The 15282-nt window shown below is 53.3% G+C and overlaps 1 protein-coding gene across 1 annotated transcript; it reads left to right on the forward strand.

Moving 5' to 3' along the window:
- Positions 1–1705: 1705 nt before the first annotated feature.
- Positions 1706–14194, forward strand: LOC143680600 (uncharacterized). Its single transcript, XM_077156936.1, has 9 exons — positions 1706–1722; positions 3107–3121; positions 4632–4978; positions 5997–6079; positions 6985–7029; positions 7890–7971; positions 11978–12039; positions 13343–13467; positions 13581–14194. The coding sequence occupies exons 1-9, from the start codon at positions 1706–1708 to the stop codon at positions 13582–13584; spliced, it is 780 nt and encodes a 259-aa protein (XP_077013051.1). The 3' UTR covers positions 13585–14194.
- The last annotated feature ends 1088 nt before the right edge of the window (positions 14195–15282 follow it).

Here is a 15282-nt window from a genome sequence, read left to right on the forward strand (position 1 = left end):
AAAGTTTTGAGCATTCTGGGCTGCTCCAGGAGGGGCGCGCTGCCTCTGCCCCTTAGACTCCGGCCACCTGGCTGGTTGACTTTCAGTTTCGTCTTTAGATTGTCCTGCCTGAAAACACAAATCAGGTCAGTGGGGTTTAGGAAGCTGGGTGCATGGTACCTTTCTCACAGGAAGCTGTGGGTTTGGAAGGCACGGCCCTAACCTTATGAGAAGAATGACACAGAGAGGTCTTTAGTGCCCCCCAGCTGGACCCCACACTGGAATCATTGTAAGACCCCCCCCCTCCAAAACTCAGAGTTATGCCTGACAGGAGTAAAAGAGATACCACTTTTTAGTTCTGCTTTAAAATGTCATTGTGCTCCTCTCGAGAAGTTATGTTCTGGGATGACAGAGACTTGGTTATTTACAGTTCTTCTCAGTCCTCAATCTGTACCATCTGGAACAGCCTCTTGTCAGCTGTGGAACAGAGATGGAACGTTCAGAGGCAGGGAGCAGAAAGGCACTTTGGAAAAGAAGTAAGAATAGCTCCCATGTTTGCATGCCAACGACATTATATAGACACTAAAATGACCTCAGTCTTCCAGATGAGAATGCCAAGGCTCAGAGAGGTTAAGTCACTTACCCAAGGCAGCACAGCCAACGGCTAGCAAAGTTGGGATGTGAGCGCTTGAGCATTATGCCATTTGGTCTCTCCCACACAGGCAGGTTCCAAAGCTAAATAATTGGGGAAATAATTCAGGGAACCAGTGATGGGTTTGTGCTTGTAAAGCCACATCCAATTTTGGAGTTTTCTTTTTTGTTTTCTGCTCCTTCTCAGGGAAGGAAGTGAAGCAGATGTTGACTGCAGTTTCCAGGGCCCTGAGTGTCCACTGGACGAGACAAATGCCCCAATAAATGCAGCCCAGGGCCACTGATGAAGAGCGGCCAGGCCTGTGTGCAAGCCGGGTAACAGAAGTTACAAATGACACAATGGCTAAAGGACAATTTGAACAAGAAACATAGAAAAGCTGATGTATAAATAGAGACTTATATTGCAGTCTCCTGGGAAAAGTCCCCTGGTCCAGAGCTAGAAAACTCAGCCATGGCAACCTGACAGGGAGCAGAAAGTTGATCCAAAAGAAGTGGCTCAAGCAAGGTGCAGGGTGAGCTGCTGTCCCGCCCAGGGGCCTGGTCTCGCGGCCTGAAGGATGTGGCTCAGCTCCCTCTTGGCCACCATCTCCCTGTCCCGGGAGGCGCAGCACAAGGAAGAGTTCTAACGCATTTTTGCAGATGGTCCAGGGAAAGGAGGCCCTTTCATGCTCTCAGCTCCTTTACCCCAGTGTCCTGCTGTCCCTCTACTTGAGGTGTACACCACAGCATGCATTTGTCTGCCTATCCACCCACTCATCCAGCCAGCCCCTCTTCGGGTCAGCCTCGTCCTCGAGCATTTGCAGTCGGTCAGCTGTGCCGAGAGCTAAGGTGGAAACATCAGTAAAACCCCAGCCCTGTCCTCAAGTTGTTTTCGGTCTAGAAAGAAGACAGACCTGCTAAAAACTACACAGATGCCGCTGTGTGGGCTGAGCCGCTCCGGCACCACGCCTGGGGGCTGGGGAGAGGCCCTGGGAAGGGTGCTTGGCATGCACATGGGTAAAGGGCGGGTAGGGGCAGGAGGGGGGCATTTCGGTCTGAGGGAAGCCCCTCAGATTGCACAGACAGGAAGTCACGCATGGTTCGAAAGCCCAGGTATTTTTTGTCACTGCCCTGCTCTGGTCTCTCTACATGGCTGGCTGACGTCTCTGAAAGCCCACCCACCACCACATACCACTTCCTAAAACCTGCTTTACAAAGGCCACTCCCCTGCTCCAAACCCCCTGACCTTAGGACACCCCCTCCCCAATCTGATTGCAGCAGATTCCCCCCACTGCCCTTGGGGTTAAAGCCTCTACTTTAACCAGCACAGACCCTGGAAAATCCTCCTCCAGGGACTCCACACTCAGGTCCCGTGAGAGTGGAGGTAGCAGCATGTAGGACACTGGCCCTGCCTCCCACTCCCTGGCTCCCCGTGCTGGGGCCTGGCAGGCTGCATAGGAGCCCGTTACAGGCCTGGCCCTGCCTCCATTCCCTGGTCCCATCTGCTATCCTCTCCCAATCTCTTACTGTCCTTTCGTTGATTCTTAGCTCCCATGCTAAGAATCACAGCATCACAGCAGGAAACAAAAACTCTCCTCCCACCTTTCCAAAATCCAGTTTTGTCCCCCACTTGTTCATCTTCCTTTCCCGAACTGGTTCCTTCACTTCCAGGCCTGTTCTGCCCGTCTCCCGGTCACAGACATCTAAAGCGTCCACGCCTCCTGCCTGCCACCATCCATCATGGAGCTCACACAGGCCCGTGGATAGGGGCAGGAAAGGGACCTTGGATGTCAGCTCATCGGACTGCCCACAGCCTCACCTACCTTGGATAAGGTCTCTGATCAGTGTTGGTCCAGGTTATTTTCCTTTCTACTCTAACTGCTCACCATGCCAGTTTGAAGCTGTCACATACCCCAGAAAACCCATGTCCTTCTTCCTGATCCAACCTTGTGAGGGCACTCATGTTTCTTTTAATCCCAATTCCATTTGTGTGTTGGGGGGGGGGGGGATGGAAACTTTGACTGGATTGTTTCTATGGAGATATGGCATGTCCACCTGTGAGTGTGGCACTTTGATTAGATGGAGATGTGACTCTGCCCATTCAAGGTAAGTTTGATTAGTTTACTCGAGTCCTTTAAAAGCGGGAACATTTTGGAGAGAGCTCAGAGCCAACACAAGACCCAGACATTTGGAGATGCAGAAAGAAAACACCCCCAGGGAAGCTGAAACCAGAAGCCAAAGGCCTCAGCAGATGCCAGCCATGGGCCTTTCCAGCTGAGAGGTTTCTGAACCCATTGGCCTATCCCTGGATGCCTTAGTTTGGACATTTTCATGTCCTTAAAACCGTAAACTTGTAACGTAATAAATTCCCTTTATAAAAGTCATTCCATTTCTGATATGTTGCATTCCGGCAGCTTTAACAAACAAATACACTCACACAATCTTCTTTATATTGAATGACCACCTGAGCTCCTGCACCCGCCCCCCCCCCCCCCAGCTGCACCGTCTTCGGGTGGGTTAGTTAATTCCTCGGAGCCTCAGATTCCTTATCCATCTATTGGGGACAGTGGCAACCCATTCTTAGGGAGTTGTTGTGACATTACAATGCTGTAATGGACGCAAAGCGTTTGGCACAAGGCTGGGCCTCAGTGCTCGAAGGTCCGTGGCTCCACCCTGCGTCTCCCCCAATCCTAGACTATCACCCCACAAACTCTCTCCCCATCCCCAATGCATGCCTGTCATAGTACCTCTCTAGTGCCTACCCAACAAACTCATTCCTGCAACCTCTCATTACTTACTTGGAGCGGCTGCCCTCACTACACTTTCAGTTCCTTCCACTGCCTACTACTCTTTGGGCACCAGGGTGTACCCCAAAACCCTAGCCTGGAGACCCAGTTGAGCCCTCGTTAATATTAAAAATGGAAATATTTAAGCAACTGCCCTGCCCTTTGGGTTCCAGGCTCCACCTAGGCAGCTGGGCTCTTCACCAACATTTTTTGAGGCGACAGCGCCACCTGGTGGCTGTGCATACACACAGTCGTCCCTCACCGTGGCCCAGACTGCCCCTGTCCCCTTACTAACAAGAATTTCTCCATAATTTTAAAATTAAATACATTATCCAATTTACTTCTTGGGCTGGTTTGAAAATATTATGTACCCCAGAAAAGCCATGTTTTAATCCTGATTCAGTCTCGTGGAGGCAGCCGTTTCTTTTCATTCTTATTCAATTTTGGAGGGCAGAAACTTTGATTAGATTATCTCCACGGAGATATGGCACGCCTAATTGTGGGTGTGACCTTTTGATTAAATGGAAAGGTGATTCTGCCCATTCCAGGTGGGTCTTAATTAATTTACTGGAATCCTTTAAAAGAGGAAATATTGAAGAGAGCCAGAAGCGACAGAGCAGGCAGAGACTTCAGAGCAGAGCTGACCCAGATGCCGGCACTTGGAGAACAGAGACACAGATGTCTGGAGATGCCTGAAGCCCAGCAGACATCGTCATGAGCTGTTAAGCAAACCAGAACCTGGAGAGAGCCAAGGGAAGCCAAGAGATGAAAGCCCCAGAGAAGCAAAGTGAGGAATTCCCACAGGAACAGAGGCTGAACGCACAGAGCCCAGGAGCCAGGAACCAGCAGATGCCAGCACGTGATTATCCAGCTGACAGAGGGTTCCTGACCCATCGGCCTTCCTCTAGCGAAAGTAACCTCTTGTGGGTGATTTCATTTGGACACTTTCACTTCCTTAGAACTGTAAACTTGTAACCTACTATTACGTTTTTAAAAGCTGTCCCAGTTCTGGGATATCGCATTCTGGCAGCTGGCAAACTAACACACTCCTTTCACCGCAAGCTATTACTACTGGAGAAATTATGCTCATCCCTGTTCTGATGACATTTTCATCTCCTGCAAAGCGTTCTTTACTTAAGAGGAAGAAACTGTTTTGAAATTCCATTTCAGCTACATAAATAAGACCCACCCGGGTGCTCCCCTACATTGTGTGACGCGCCCGTTTCTCTGTGACAGAAAAGCCAAATTCCAGGATGACAGCCGCTGCACAGGCGGCCCTGCTGTGCTCAGCCCATCTCCTGCCAAATGGGCTCCAGGCCCCTTGGGCCGGCTTGCTGGCCTCAACCACGCCGCCCGGCGCCAGCTCAGCCCTGGCACGCGCTCACCCTTTCCCCGGAGGCCTCTTTCCGCCGTGCCCAGCTCGGGATATGCAGCGGCCGGCAGCAAACACGCCGCTCACTGCCCCTCCGGGACCGCCCTCCCCTATACAAGCATCCCAGACATTTCTTCTCCTTTACGACAGCTCCAGCCTCTGCAAACCATCTCATCCACTTACTCACCGCGGGTCTCTCTCCCGGCTCGACGTGAGCGCCGTTTCCCTGTGGCAGGGAAAGACGTGGTGGCTCTTGATCTCTGCTTTCTCCACAGCATCCAAGACCTGTTGAATCCAATGTGTGTTGAATGAATGAACTAATCTCATCTTTTAAAATTTAGTTACTTAAAGAAGAGAGTCAGCAATTCGATTCAGATTCGGACGTCTAGAATCCTAATTTCTAGGACCTGGTTCTTGCGACTGCCCAATGGAGGAAGCCCATGTGCGCTTGGAACTTGAACTTAGAAGATCAAGAGGCCGCCCCCCTGCCCAGCCGCCCCCCAGTCAGCTCCCACAGGCTCTACGGGGGACCCCACCCCCGCCCGGGAGCAGGACTGAAGGGTGAGGTGAGGTGCGAGCCCTTCTCTAAACAGCGTTTCTGCAGGAGGCGATCAGATCACCGCATCTGGGCATGTCTCCAAAGGATGCTGGCCTCGGTATCAGTTTATCAAGCCACCCCAGCCTGGGCCAGGGGCTGTCTCCCGACCCCCTTCCACTACGCCTTTCTATTTCTGATATCAAGTGGTGTGTCTGTGCAGGTGTGCCCCGCCCGCCACGTCCCCTGCTCCGGGTGAGGGAAGGATGGATATGCGTTTTTACTTTGTGTACATATGTGTACATATATAGATGTGCCATCACAAAACGGTCCTGTGCGTCCACTGCCCAGTATACAGTGGGGCGACCCTATCACACTCCGGGTGTCTGCTGCGCTCTCACCGTCCACGATCAGAACTTCCTCCTTACTGCAAACAGAGACTCCGCACCCACTACGCTCCCCGCCCCCGCGACCTCTCAAGACCTCTCATCTACTTTCCCTGTCTCCAAATTTGCTTGTTCTAGAGATTTCATCAAAGTGGAATGAGACAATAATCGCAGGAAGGGTATTTTGATGTGGATGCTTTTCAAGACATTTTTACCTCATTGGGGACCACCAGGAGCCCGAGTGGGCGCGGGAGGGGGCATCCCAGAGCGAGCCTCGTGACCCCAGCGTGCTCTCCGGGTGCTGCCAGTGACCGACGACGAGGCGGTTGGGGCCCCGGCAGGACCTGGGTGCAGTCCCGGCGGCGGCCACCAGATGCCGCCCTCACACAAGGCAGGAGGTGCCAGGGCGTCCCGCACCCCGGGAGGGGAGGGGGAGGGGTGCAGGCAGGGGGGCCTGTTTTCAGGGGCGAGCTGGTCCTGGGATGAATGATGCGAATCTCACATCTGTCCCCTCACCTCCTGGCTCTAAGAAAATCGCTGCCCTGGATCCGCCTTCCAGTTTGACTAGCTCACTGAGCGGCCTGCCGCAGCGCTGTCGCCATGGGGTTTCTCCTTTGGAGAGCTGGTGTCGCCGCTGTGCGTAGGAGCCGGGAACTCCGGGCTCGCTGGGCGCTGCGTGGGGCGCCCTGGGGTCCTCGGACTGACCCTCCTCTTCCGAGGCAGGTGGCGTTGCTGGCGGCCTGGCTGGGTTCCAGGAGCTCACCTGGAAGGTGGATCATCAACTCACAGCTGGCACTGATAACGCGCGTACCAGGGGCCGGGGAGACTCAGCTGCGGGGATTGGGGGAGCTGGTCCCACCGAGCTTCTTCCCACCCCGAGAACATCCTTTAGCCTGAGTCGGGGGTTAAAGAGGGGGCTGAGAGGGGGCCGTGCCCATCCTCCTGTTTCTGACACCCCTTGTCTTACCACCACCACCACCCCGCCCCCACCGAGCCTGGTCCTGACGTCCTCCCCCCACCCTGAGCAGTAGAGCTGACACCTGGTCTGGTCCACTTTCACCCCATGGCAAGCCCACCCCTGCCAGGACTGGAAAGAGGGGGCCAGTGAGTGGTGCCAGCAGGGAGGGTAGAGGACACCTGGGGCCTGGAGGGGAGGGGGGAGACCCTGACTTTCCTCGGGGGTTGGGGGGGTGTCGGGTCTCCCATGCCTGCAATAAGCTGGACGCCCCAGGGAGACTGTGCCTTTTAGGGCTGCTCTCTCTGATGGGTGACTTGACTCTTGTGTTCTTCCTACAGATGCCTGGTCATGCTGGGTGGGCCAGGTCACGCCAGGTGGGCCAGGTAGGCCAGGGTAGGTTTCCAAAGAGCAGCCCTGGTGTCCAGCACCATGCAGTTTCTGCTGATTGTGGTTGTGGAGAGAGCAGTGTTCAAGAAGACTTGCTCCCCACCCCCAGACCCCCTAACAGTGATAAATAGATTTGGGGGGAAGCATTTCCTCCAGGCCAGAAGATCTTACCTAGATTCTGAGCCTAGGCGTTAGCTTCTGTTTCTGGAGTTAACTTCAAAACAAAGCAGAAAATAGGTTTTAGCATACACTGTGACTGTCCTCAAATCTTAAATGCAAGACAAGGAAAGCTTAACTACACCGCCGGCCGCATTTGCTCGGGATCACAGAATTCATGACATTTAGGGACAGAGCAGTTTCCTCAGGCCTCCTGGGAGAGCAAGGCAGCTCTGAGCATGGAGGAAAGTTCTCTTTCCTAGCTCAGACTGCCTAAAATGGCCTCTTGGGGGCAGAGAGGCTGCATGGGGGCTGTTTGCCTTGCAGAAAGGGGAGTGACTTTGTGAACTAAGGCCATGGCTGGGCATCCTGGCAGATGTGTTCCTGTCCTCAATCCAGCCTTCTCCACCTTTTCCCCTCCATCCCATCCCAGAACTTTGGGTCCACACATCCAATAATATGGGATGGCAGCTGGCTTGAGGGCACCTTAAGGCTCACGCAAAGAGGAATTAAAGCTTGTGTATTCTGGAAAAGAATATCAGTACTTCTGACTCACTGACAACAGATGTCTCTAACCAGAAACATTATTTTTACTGGGCACAAAGTAAAGACTTGATGGACAAATTGGGAGGGGAGGAAGGGAAGGAAGGGAAAGAGGAAAGAAGAAGAACTAATTTTCTGCTCTTTTTTTTTTTTCCAGCTTAGACTGCTACACCTGATAAGGAAGGTCCTGTTCATTTTTCACATCAAATCTCAGAAGTTTCTAAAAAGGGCCCTCAGAGGTAATCTAATACGGAGAAGGAAAGTGAATCCATGAGGGAAGACATGACATCTAATTTCCCATAGTTTGTTTAGTTGGGAATTTATCACCTAAGTTAACTTTTAACAAAAAGTAAAGCTGGAGTTGAGCCATTTTAAACTGTTTTGGCCAATAGGGTCAAGGGTATGTAACAAATTTAAAATGATACTCCATTTCCCAGAAACTGGGCTTTTGGGGGGGTTTACCTGGTAACAGGAGTTAAAACTAAGTGTAAAAAGTATGTTAATAGTGTAATGGGAGCCTGAGGTCCCTTCCACAGTCCCCAGGCAGATGGGATTTGTTGGAGAGCAGTCACCGTGGTTTGGGGGTGGAGAGTGCAACAGTAGAAGTTGTGAGGTGGGGGAGGAAAGAACCCGCTGCTCAGCCCAGGGCGGCCCTGGGGAAGGGAACTCTTCCCTTGTATTGAGCCATCATCTGCCAGCTGGCAATGTTATCAGCCCCTTGGGGTTCACACAGCAGAGACCACCATAGGACATCCCGTAAGGTACGTGGAGATAGATGTGTTGCCCACAACCTCCTGCCCCGACTCCTCTTCACCCGCTGGAGCCCCAGCCCCTCTGCGCCCCGGCCTCTGCACATATTCAGTCTGTTCCACCCTGACTTAAACACAAGTGCAGCTGGGGACTGGATCTTAGGGTCTCATACTTCCATTAGTATGGCATAGAATTGCTTTTGCTTTGTATTTATTCCTGACCTCTTCCTTCTGGTAAATACCAGCCAAATGCATCCTCGGTGCCAGGCTTGGCCCCTCAGTGGGGATCTGGGCTGGTCCCTGCTCCCCCACTGGGGTTTCTGCCCTCCGCGAGCCCACAGCGGGGGGCATCCAGTAAAATACAGAGGCGCTGGGGCTTCCAGGTAAGCTTTGGCCAAGGAGATCACAAGTCAAACCCCTCCGTGCCGTGTGTCCAAAATGAAAACTTAGTGTTTTTCCCTTCCAGTTTCGCAGTGAAATTTATTCTGTTTCTTGGTTGTACCCCCTATCCCATGAGCTGTTTCTGTCGCGTAGCACTTATAATAAACGTGCTTCTATGTCTTGTCATTGATGAGAAGATTAAGTAGAACTTCGAACCATATCAACGTTTTGCTAACAACTCCAGCCTTTTTCTTTTTTCTCCTTATAAACTTCTTATTATAGTAATATATGTTCAACTCAAAATTTCCCATTTTAACCACTTCTGAGTATGCAATTCAATATTATTCGCATTCCCTAGAGGGAAAAGAAGTGGACTGTGTTGATGAGTGTTTTCTGGCATTTGCCCCTGTTCTCATTCAATCCATCTCAGCTCCTTGGGGGCGGTGCCCTCTGCCAGGATTGCAGATGACAGAACTGAGACTCGGAGAAGATAGAAAACTTGCCCCGGGTCTGTTGATGGGAAGCGGGGAGGTGGGTAACGAATGTCTGTGTTCTTCCTGCTAGATCATGCCCTTGGGTATTTTCTTGAGTGTCTGCTATGTTTGTGAAACAGATGGAGAAATGTGAGCTCTGACCATGTAAGATCTCCCAGCTGGTGGCAGGAAAGACACGGATGAGCCTTGAAAACTTCGTGCTGCGTGAAATAAGCCAGACACAAAGGGGCAGCTATTATGTGATCTGCTTATATAAAATAACTAGAATGCGCAAATTCATAGAGGTAGATGATGAACTAGAGGTTGCAAGGGGCAAAGCAGGGGGCAGGGAGGTATTGCTTAATGGGTGCAGAGTTTCTGTTTGATGTGATGAAAACTTGGGGCAACAGACCTGGTGTTCGGATGTGTGTGTGTGTGTGTGTGTGTGTGTGTGTGTGCGTGCGCGCGCATGTTCTTTGGACAGGTGGCCTGGGCATGTCTGATGACGCACCTGCTTATGGAGTTTACAGCTGCAGTGGCCAACGGCCTTCTCCGATACTCTTCTCCATCCTTAGAATTTGAGTTCTTAAGCAAACAATGTCCTGAGAAAATAATTTTTCTGAAACAGGACATTTGTGATGGCGAAACCCTCAATTCACAATGACCATCAGAGAACATCAAAGAGATTGATTTGCTCAAAGTTACATCCCAGGGAGCTGGATTCCAAAGCCAGGAGGCCTGCTCCCAAGGCTGAGCTGTCACCGCACCTCCTCCCACAGGTGCCCTGATGGCCTGTGTTGGGTACCACCTCTCAGTGGACTGGTAGGCAGCAGGACACCTGGCAGCAGATGGGGCAAGAGTCTGGATATGGGTGTTTGCTTTTGAAGCGTAGAGAATGGCAGCCCCCCACCCCGGCCCTGTGTCATGAGACCTGTCCGGAGAGTATCTGTCTGTGATGCCCCCTCCCTGCGCCTCTTGATCTCTTGCTCCCACTGGCTTGGCCCCAGGGGAGGCAATGAGCTCACTGTTTGTGGCAACCCCTCCAGGCCTTTCATCTCTGCTCCAGAAATGTGACATTTTCAAAAATTCAAAAATCAATTGGAATGGAGCCGGCTCTGCCCAGCGGATTATTAATGACCTTGGAACCGCGGGGCATATTTGCGCAGTCTTTCAATAAATAGTTTCAGCAGCAACCAGGGTGGAAAAGGACAGGGTGCAGGCCACCCGATCAGGAGGACAAACTCTCAGCACTGACCATACCACCTCCATCTAGACTTCCACTTTGGAAGCAAATTTAGAGCATTACGCCAGAGTAGTTGATCCCTGCAAAACTCCCACAATACCAGGTTCCCACGATGTTTTGTTGAAATTTTGCCTTGTGTTTTTCACCTGAAATCCCTCTTCTAAGAGTTCTCCAGCCCAAGGGCCTAAGCGGCTGAACCTGGAATGAGCCACGATGAAAAGGAACACCTGGTGGGCGCCAGGTATTCCAGGTAGCTCTTCCTGACTCATCAACTGGAGAAGGTGGGGCCATAAACCTCAAAGGAATGGTGCTCTCCCCAGAGCCCATCAACTGCCCACGCTCCTGGGCTCCTGGCTGGAAGGTGGGGGTGGGGTGGAGGGGCTCGGGGTGGCTCACTAGCTGGAGAGGCATCGGCTTCCCTGCAGTTTCTTTCTGTTCTGCTGGTGGAAAAAGGCACACAGGGCTAGGGGAGCTACTTCAGGGGACCCCAGCTTATCAGTCCCCACCCGTTGGCGTGCCGCTCTGCTGGTTTAAAAGTGTCCTTGGGCCTTAGCCGTCATATCTCTTAACTGTCTCAACGTTTGGTGTTTGGACACAAATTAACCAGTTCATTGCACAACACCCTCCCTACCCTCTTACCTCATGGGCTTGAGCCACAAATAACCCCCATTTGCTGGTTCTCTTCCTGTTTCTGTCATGTTGCCCCCACCTGACTATAGTCCCACCCTAATGGCTGGGACTTTCTCGGGTGCACATGGAGCCTTCCAAGCGGTGGCACAAGGGGCAAGAAGGTAGGGGTCGGAGAAGAAGGTGCTGAGTTCACTGAGTTCTTTATTTGTGTCATTTAAATCCCAGCCCCCCACCCCCTGAGTTTGCAGCTCATGGCCCTGAGGCTCGGCTGCCTCGGCCGGATCGGATAGGTGGGTAATGATTTATCCAGGTTTCCTTAGGGATTAAAGGGGATAATGTGGGAGGGCCGCTGCTTGGTGGCCCCCCACCCCGCCCCACCCCCGGTTTTTTTGTTTGTTTCTTTCTTCCTTTGGGAGCAGGATGCAGGTCCAGGAAGCCTCAATTTGTTAGTCAAACGAACACTGGGAGACACAGCCCCTCTCCTAGCCTGATCGCTGTGTAGAAAGCAAGGCCTTCTGACCCTGCTCCATATCTTTAAAAAGTTTACTTTACCTGGGCAAACACCAGGTATCAAAGAGACAAATATGAGAAACACAAAAGCTTAGTAAATCCAGGTGGAAGTTAATTAGCCTTAACTGAAGTCATTGGGTGGTGGGTGGTGGCGGTTCCAGTGAAAGGCAGTGACGCTGTCCTGTGCGGGACGGGGCCCTCCTGTAACGGCAGGGCCACGGGGGTGCCTGATGCCAGTGACCTTGAACTTCGCCTCCAGGGCTTGGACCCAACTGGCCTTTACCTGAACCAGGAGGAGGCGGGCGCTGGACTGCCTTGGAGGTAGCCTCCCTCCCTACCTCTTCCCTCCCTCCTCTTTCCCTCCTCGCCCCTCCCTCCCTCACCCTCCCTCCTTCTCTTCCTCCCTCCCACCCTTTTCCTTCCCCCCACCCCCCTCCCCCACTCCCCCCCTCCCTCCCTCCCTTCCTCCTTCTGAAACACCCACTGTGCACCTGCTGTCCGCCGGGCGCCCTGCCTGCCGGTGTTAAAGCACTTGTTTGGGGGAGTTTGAGTCTTACACTGTCACGTGCAGGGTCTCCCGACCCGGAAGCAGTAGCCTGGCTCTTTCTGCCCTGGTGGGAGGGAGGGTCACCCGAGGGCTCACCCAGGGCAGGGCCACCCCCCAGGAAGGGTCATTCCGGCAGGAGGCCGCTGCCCCCCGCTAAGCCCTGCAGCGTGAGCCCGGGGGCCGCGCGGTGGCTCTGCACAGGGGCCAGCCTGGGGCTTCTGGGTCACTGGGGACGACTCTTCCCAATGAGCTGTTGGCCTGTCCGTGTCCTCCAGGAGAGCAGAGGCTCCCCGAGGGCAGGCCGATGGCCAGCTTCCTGTTCTCCCGCCCCAACCTGGCCATGGCAGGCCCTGTCTCGTGGCAGGTCCCCTAGAAGCAGAGCTCGAGACGGGGTTCCTGCACAGGGTTCTCTCTCAGCAGGAATCGGGAGGGAGCTAGGTGGGGACCAGCTCAGCTAAAATGTGGCTTCGACTGAAGTCCAAGCGCAGCCTGGTTCTCCCCGTCGCCCTGGAGGCTTCTGGAACACGAGTGGCTCCCAGAGTCCAGCTGCCTGGCGCAAGGGGCCAGCTCCTGTACTCCTGCGTGTCCGCACTGGAGCCCGGCCCGGGAAGTGGGTGAAGCTCCCGGGTGTTTCCAGGGGATGCAGGCAGCTGTCAGGAGTGGGGTACAGCTGTCAGGAGCAGGGTACAGCTATGTCAGGAGTGGGGTGCAGCTGTGTCAGGAGTGGGGTGCAGCTGAGTCAGAAGCAGGATGCAGCTGTGTCAGAAGCGGGGTGCAGCTGTGTCAGGAGCGGGGTGCAGCTGTATTAGAAGCGGGGTGCAGCTGTGTCAGGAGCGGGTGCAGCTGTGTCAGGAGCAGGGTGCAGGTGTGTCAGGAGCGTGGTGCAGCTGTGTCAGGAGCCACTGACAGCACCTGGGGAGGGACTAGCTGGGCAGGGGGGCACCAGCAGCACCGGGTGAGTGTTTGTTGAGTGAATGTGTGTTGATAAATAACAGTCAGACAAAAGTAGCTGCCATTTTGTGCATTCCCTCTGTGCAAAGCACCAAGCTCTGGCCTTTACTCCTTCGGTCTGTAAAGGTGTCCTCCGCGGGCGTCACCAACTTCCCAGATGAAGAAATCCCTCCCCGGCACAGCGGGGTGACGTGTCCAGGATTCACAGCCACACCACGGCTCCAACCCAGCTCAACTTCCTCTGTCGCCAGGTGGCACACATGCACTTTCAAGTTTGTGAAGCGCTAGATTAGAAAAAGGACACTGAGATCTCCCTCTCTCTCTTTTAAAAACAGCTTTCATCTGTGTTCTTTCCTTTTACCAGCTGACTTCTGGGAGATCTGGGCCTGTGCTAACCTGCAAGGCTGTTGTCCAGCAAGAGCATTTAAGCAACGCCTTGGTCAAACACAGCCTCCTCCCAAGCAACTTTTGCCTCCCCTTTGCCAGCATCTCTCCTTGACCACCAGGCAGGGCCAACAGCGTCAGGTTTACTTCTTCTCTGGTTGGAGCAGATAAAGTCCTTGGCAGTAGGGAGTCTGGATCCAGGAGAGAACCAGCCCTGGTATTGCCGGCCTGCCCACGGCAGCTGCCCGCTGTGCCACCCCCCCTTCACCCATGGAAACATCCAGGTCAATACTTCCTCGCCGCTTTCGTAGGTCCCGGGCCACCGCGGTATTTGTCCAAATTAGAGTCCGTTTACTTTGCAAACCACACTCAAGCTCTCCTCGACACCGAGCAGCTGCTCCCCTGACGTCCCCACCGGGGTCCCTGTTTGCACTGTGTGTTGTCAGCAAACACGCCGCCTTGAGCAAGCCTCGGGGAGCACTTTCCACCCGGGGGAGCGGCAGGCTCCCGCAGGTGCTGCTGGCTGCTGCTTCACAGGCACTTTCCTTGGTGCATGGGTTCAAAAAAAAAAATTACACCTAGAAATAAAGCATTTACACCAAAGCATATATAAACCTGTGTATACAGTGTAATGACAGTAATACATGTGCCCTGCCATGACCCTGCTGTCCCAGACCGTCCTCTTTCTTGCTAGGAAGTCTAGCCTGGGGTGGGGAATAAGGCAGACCTGCTGCGAGCCCGCCCGGTTCAGACCGTGGTTCCCCGCAGGTGGCTAGTGCGCACTGCACCTCAGTTTCCTCACCTGTAAAATGGGGATAATGATCCTGTTGGGAGGATTAAGTAAATTAATAGACATAAGGTCCCTAGAACACATAAGGGTCAACCAAGAAGAAGAAGGGTCTGGCACACGATGAACTCTTGCTGGACATCCGTGCTTGCTTGTCTTCCTGCCGAAAGCGCTGGGCGCGAGGGTGTGGTGGACGCGGCCTGCCGTCATGTCCAGCGGAAGGACGTGAACTTGGGACCAGGGGTGCTTGTCAGCGTTTCCACTCAGCAGGCTGCTTCTGGTCTCCTTTTCTTTGCAGGCAGCCCTGTGGGTCACCCCCCAGGCCCATCCAGCCCAGGCACCATCTGATTTTTCTTCTGAGTTGACTCGTTGTAGAAATTTAAAATTAGCCAGACCAGTCCGGAAATATTTACTTATATACCCCATTATTCTTAAATTTGCATCGCTATTTGAGGAAAGCGTGGGCGGTTTACAAAGGGTTTTCTTGTACACTATTTTATTCCAGCTTAGAAGTGACAGACAAATATTTAGAGCTGAGCTGAGAGCCATGAGGCCCTTGCATGGGTAGAATGTCAGGCAATGCCTTCCACAGCCACACTGCTTTAATCAACAGCAAGATAAAGTGGGATTTATGAAATAAGGCCAACAAGGACTGCAAGCTCCCCCTTAGGCTCACACTGCCTGCACAGCTGACAAGCTGCCTTGATTGGCCATTTGTCAGACCCCTGGCCTTCTTTCCCCTCTGCCACAGAGGCCTTCTGTGAGCCACCACCCCAGCCCGAGGCGTGCCCTGCGCTGGCCAGCGAGGGATCCAGAAAAACCTCAGAGAGTCTTCTATGGAAGGACGTGGAAGGCTACAGGATTTGCCGGCCATCAATAGGGCGTCACACCCCAG

Source organism: Tamandua tetradactyla, chromosome 4 (genome assembly GCF_023851605.1).
Source record: "Tamandua tetradactyla isolate mTamTet1 chromosome 4, mTamTet1.pri, whole genome shotgun sequence".
NCBI lineage: Eukaryota > Metazoa > Chordata > Mammalia > Pilosa > Myrmecophagidae > Tamandua > Tamandua tetradactyla.